Raw genomic sequence first — 5644 nt, 5'->3', positions numbered from 1 at the left:
TCTTCAATAACATCTTAGATCAGAACACTTGCCAGTGGCAGCCAGGCATCACCCAGTTCTTCCGGTCTCATGGCAAAGGAGGCAGTTGTTTCAAGGCAATCAGCTACACATTCCACTTCTTCCACTTAATTCTAACTCTCCAGCTTCATTTCTATCACCACAGCTATGTTTTCTAACTATAAATCTTTCCTCCGTGTTGAAACGCTTGCATTTCAATCACCAGTTATGATTGACGCATCTTGACTGCTAATTTGGTCAATTTCACAAGTGGGTAGAAATCTTCCATGTCTTCCTCATCGCATTAGCGGTTGATGTGACCCTCATTGATCTGAGTCTTTTATTAATAGGATGCCACACAGCAGAGATTGTAAGGATGACACCGATCACAAAGTTTCTTTCTGTGGTACGGCTAGGCGTTGGCATTGAACTATAAAACAACACTAAAAATTCTAAACTCGCCTCCTTCTTCACTTGTTCTGGGCAATAGAAACCACTTTTGCCAGTTGTTTTTCTTATATAAATGCTCCTTGGATTGTTATAAACCTTTGATCAATTTCCAGACTCTTTACAAAGCTGATTTTGACAAGTTTTACCTGAGTTCTCATTGTTGCTGTTGTTTTTCTTGTTATGTGCCATCAAGTCACTTGCGACTCATCGTGATCCTATGTACAACAGCCTTAAGCCCTGCTCTATCCTATGCCAATCTTATTGTCTTCGGCACACCTATCTCCATTACCCCAGTCACTGAGTCAATCCATCTCATCGAGGGTCTTCCTCTCTTGCACTGTCCTTCCACCCTCCCAAGCATGACATCCCTCTCTAAGGACTGGCCCCTCTTTGCAGCATGCTCAATGTATGTCAGACAAAGTTTCAGAATCTTTGCCTCCAAAAAGCAGCCTGGTTTCACCCTCTCTAGGAAGAACCTGTTTGTTCTCCTAGCAGTTCATGGTATATTCAATACTCTTCTGCAACCCCGCAGTTCAAAGGCATCAATTCTCCTTTTATCATCCCTAGTCATTGTCCAGCTCTCTGATGCATAACAAGTAATTGCAAAGACTATGACCTAGATCAGGTGCATCTTAGTCTCAAGACTGACATCATTGCTCTTCAGTACTCTGGAGAAGTCCCTGACAGCAATTCATCTTTTTATTTCCTGGCTGCTGGTACCAAGAGTGTTGATTATGGAGCTGAGCAAACTGAAGCTGTTAACAATTTCAATCTCTTCACCATCTATCATGATGCTGCCAATTGGCCCAGTGATGAGCATCTTTGTTTTCTTGATGTTGAGCTTCAATCCATATTGAAGCTGCAGTCCTTGACCTTCTGCAGCAAGTGCTTCAGGTTCTCCTCAGTTTCAGCAAGCAGGGTTGTGTCATCTGCATAACGCAGAGTGTTGATGAGTCTTCCTCCAAACCTGATGCCACATTCCTGCTCATAGAGGAGGAATCCAGCCTCCTGGATTATCTGCTCTGCATATAGATTGAAAAGGTATGGAGACAGGACACATCCCTGACATACACCCTTCCCAATTTTGAACCATGTAGTGTCTCCTTGCTCTGTTCTGATGACTGCGTCCTGGTCCAAATATAGGTTTCACATAAGCACAATCAAGTGTTCTGGGATTCCCATTTTTCTCAGAGTCAGCCACAGCTTGTGTGTTCTCATTGCTTTTGTGAATTATCAGAAGTCTCTACTCTGGCATTCTAGGAATCCTTCTCCCTGTGACTCGACAGTTTCTATAAAAATCAGAACTTAGACATAGTCTAAATCTATTTCAACTGTAGGCAAGCCCATGTGTATTATAGCCACCTGCACACAGGGATTTCTTGGCTGTAATCTTTACGGAAGCAGTGTGCCAGTTCTTTCTTTCGTGGTGTCACTTTCAATTAGTAGTTGAGTGCAAAGCCTTTGCAGCATCTTAGAAACTCTTCATCCCCACTAGCCACATTTCTGATGATAAATAAAGGACCAGAGGGGGCTAGTGGTGACTGTGTGGACAGTGCACATACACAACATTTCCATCATTGCCAAATGTGTCTAAGAAGTAAGTGGCTAGAGCCATGTTTTAGAATTCTAGAGACCTTGTTCATTTTTCCTCGTTCTTTTGTCCTTCCAGATCTGTTCCTCAGAGCAACCACACTGGGGTGGATTCCCTGTGTGATTTCTCACCTTTGACTCGGAAACTGGACAGAATTGTTATCTATGAGGAGTTTCTACGGCTAACTCAGAATGGCACCCACCTACGGAACTTCACTCTGGACAGAAACAGTGTCCTCGTGGATGGTGAGCCTTCCTGATGACTGGGGCTGAGGAGAGTGGAGCTGGGCTCCTACACTTGGGTCCTCCCTGGGAATCTGGAGGCCTAGGATAAGCCAGAGTGGAAGCAGGAGTGGCATCCACTTCTGTAAATAGCTCGCCTCCAGAAACCCTATGAACCTGGAGAAAGGATGAAAGTCACGCACACAAGTGTCGAGAACTTCTGTTCGTAGGGTCACTATGAGTCACCTGTGACTCGATGGCACCTAACAACAACAACAGGATAAGCCAGGACCGGACTTGCTGAGACCAGCAAGAGGCAGCATGATCCCCCATGCTCTCTCAACCAGTGGAGATATGGAGTCCTTGGAGAGGAGAAACGGATTGCACTCAACTACAAACCAAAAGTCAGGCCATGGAATACTCCACAGAATGCTGCAGCAATGATTCTGTAATTACTACCTAACATGCGAGGGGCTGGAGAGCATTATGCTGAGTGAACTAACTCAGTCTCATAAGACAAATACTGTATAAGACCATTATTGTCGAACGAGTACGAGGCTTAATCATAGAGTCACACGATTTGACAGGTGGAAGAAGGGCCTGGGTAAAGGACAGGGAAAAGATCCAGTGTGCAAAACAATGTGTATGAACTTTATGAACTCTGTATGTAAACCAGTATAAAACTTAAAAAAAAAAGTCAGGCAATTCAACTTCACCCAGCAGCAGCATGACAGAAGAAAAGAGTGGAGCATCCACTTGAGGGGGGTAGGAGGGAAAAATTTGTATGTACTATTAGCCAGCTGGACTCACTTTACCATAATCAAGAGAAAGTCAAACATAGGCCTTCTTCTCTCTATCAAACCTAATCAAGGTGTTGACCTTCTTCTCTCTATCAGGCCTAATCAAGGTGTTGACCTTGGCCACAATGTTATAGTGCTTCTTCATGGCTAGTTTGATCTGGTGCTTGTTGGCCTTGACATCCACAATGAACACCAGTGTGTTGTTAGCTTCTATCTTCTCCATGGCTGACTCAGTGGTCAGGGGGAACTTGATGATGGCAGAGTGGTCAAGCTTGTTTCTCCTGAGAGTGCTGTTCTGGGGAGTATTTGGGCTGCCTATGGAGTCTCGGCATCTTAGACAACCAGAAAGTGACTGGCATGCAGATCTTTGTGTGTGTGTGTCACTGTGGATGCCCTTCAGGACGCCTTCTTGGCCTTTAACACTTGCTTTGGCTTCAGTTTTAGGATGGGCAGGGGATTCCTTCCTTCTTTGTTTTCGGCACCATCTTTATAGAAAAGTCTAGAAGTCAACTTTTGTGCAATTTCAGCCACCATAAACCTCTCGAGTGGAGTTAAATATATGGGGTTACTAACATCTGGAATCAACTTGATGATAACATGTTTGATTTTTTTTAACTTTTTTTTTTTCATTTTCATTTATTTTTTTTATGTGTGTACCGTGAAATTGGATCTGACTGGTACAGGAGGCAATTGTTCCTCCTTCTTCAGCAGAGCATTAGGTGGATTTGAACCGCACACCTCTGGGATTGCAGTGCAGCTTCCTGCCACTAGGCCACGAGAGCTTGCCTGATTTTTTTTTAATAGTGTGACATTGGAGACTGTGTCTCCCCAAGTCCACTCCGGGATTTCAGTCCCTTCCCCTCTCTGGGCCCTTGTTTCCTTATTTCTATAGCGCAGGCCTCTTGGTGAGACGTTCAGTGAGGCCTTCCATCTCCAAACTGTGCCTGACTCAGCCATGAAAGATGTTAAGAGATGACTCTATGCTCCCTCTCTCCTGCCTTCACAGTGGCCAACTTTGCACATCTATAGTTATTCATTCAAACACAATGATTACTGTGTCTGCCATGTATCAGGATTATAGCAGATCGAAGCAGAAATAAACAAACCAGAGAGCAAGAAGTCATGCTGTCTGCTTGACTTAACATTCTACTGAAAATATACCATTAAGCAACTGCTTCAAAGATATTAATAATTGTTACATTTGGATCATAGTTCATTATACACTTTTTCAATATATTTGAAATTTTTTCTTCTAAAATAGCAAAACACACACAGACACTCTTCATTTCTTTCTTTTTTTTTTTTCTTTTCTTTTTAGGATATTCTACCAACATACATGAAGCCTTGACTAAGAATACTGGTAAGTCTCAAAGGGGAGGCTCTGGTTGGTAAAAATGGTTACTGGATTCAACTGCTAACTGAAGGTTAGTGGTTCAAGTCCACCCACCAGCTATCAGAAGGAAATCCCAGCCGCCTGTGGCCAAAATTTCAAACACTTAAAACCTTACTTTGCAACATATGGGATAACTATGAATTAAAAATGATTTGCTAAAAAATGGGGGTTTTGTTTAGGGGTTGTTTTCTTTTGAGGGGAGGGTAAAGTCTGAAATGACCCTCTATCCCAAAGTGAGAAGGAGACATCCCAATGCTATGCTTTCCAAGAAGTGCTGTGCACACAAGGTCTCTGAAAAGAATGAATGTTGACTAACCCATGAGACGAACAGATGAGGTACAGTGAATGGAGTCCCAACCGGCTGGCAGAGCCACTACTTCAGGACATCAGAGCCATGAAGCAATTGAACCACGTAGCTCCCTTCTCCGGGTCCACGCCCATCCTCAGGGTACCCAGGGTCTGGCCCTGGTTGTAGGGGGATAATAAGAGATGGCTTACCTCAGCCCTTGTCTCTGCAGAACTCCCCTTCTGGGCCATCATCCTCATCTGTTTGGCGGGACTCCTAACCCTCATCACTTGCCTGATCTGCTGTTTCTTGGTAAGTGAAGGAGGTCACTAGCTTTCTCATTATTGCTTTGTAGACTTTTTTTCTTTAGGTTTTTTTAAAAATTAATTTTAATGAGCATTTACATTTTTATTGCATTTTTCTCCCAGCCAGCTGACTCTTCTCTTTGAAAAGTAAAAGAAAAATGCTTTCATTGTTATACAATCTCCTGCCCCCGCCCCCACTCTCCACTATGCAACCTTCATTCTGGACTCTGTCATGACCGTAATACCCAATCATATGTCGTTTTTAAACAGTTCTCTCCCTCATCTGTTTCAATGCAGTATACATATGTAGACATTTTTATACATTCTAAATGTAAATCCTTGGATGTATGTGTGTGCTTTTATTTATTGACAGCGTTAGTCATTTGTCAACAACAATCAGAAAGATGTAAATTAAAGCTACAGTTAGATAGGATATCATGCATGGAAAGACAGAGGGATGGCAAAAGAGAAGAGGATCCTTAACCAGGTGGATTGACACTGTGACAGCAGCAATGGGCTCAGGTGTGTCAGAGATAGTGAGAGGATGGCACAGGATAGCACAGGATTCAAATCAGTTGTTCACAGGGTCTCTATGAGTCAT

At 43.2% G+C, this 5644-nt stretch overlaps 1 protein-coding gene across 1 annotated transcript in view; it reads left to right on the top strand.

Annotated features, from left to right (window-relative positions):
* LOC102872780 (mucin-16-like) overlaps positions 1 to 5644 on the top strand; it is a 121719-nt gene that overhangs the window by 111997 nt on the left and 4078 nt on the right. The window contains exons 78-80 of the mRNA XM_006898806.1: positions 2117 to 2283; positions 4378 to 4419; positions 4971 to 5050. Of these exons, the coding sequence (XP_006898868.1) occupies positions 2117 to 2283; positions 4378 to 4419; positions 4971 to 5050 (289 nt within the window). The remainder of the gene's footprint in view (positions 1 to 2116; positions 2284 to 4377; positions 4420 to 4970; positions 5051 to 5644) is intronic.

Source organism: Elephantulus edwardii, unplaced genomic scaffold, assembly GCF_000299155.1.
Source record: "Elephantulus edwardii isolate Elephantulus edwardi_28Jun2011 unplaced genomic scaffold, EleEdw1.0 scaffold00237, whole genome shotgun sequence".
NCBI lineage: Eukaryota > Metazoa > Chordata > Mammalia > Macroscelidea > Macroscelididae > Elephantulus > Elephantulus edwardii.
The sequence above is the reverse complement of the archived record's forward strand: the minus strand, read 5'-3'. Positions and strand labels throughout refer to the sequence as shown.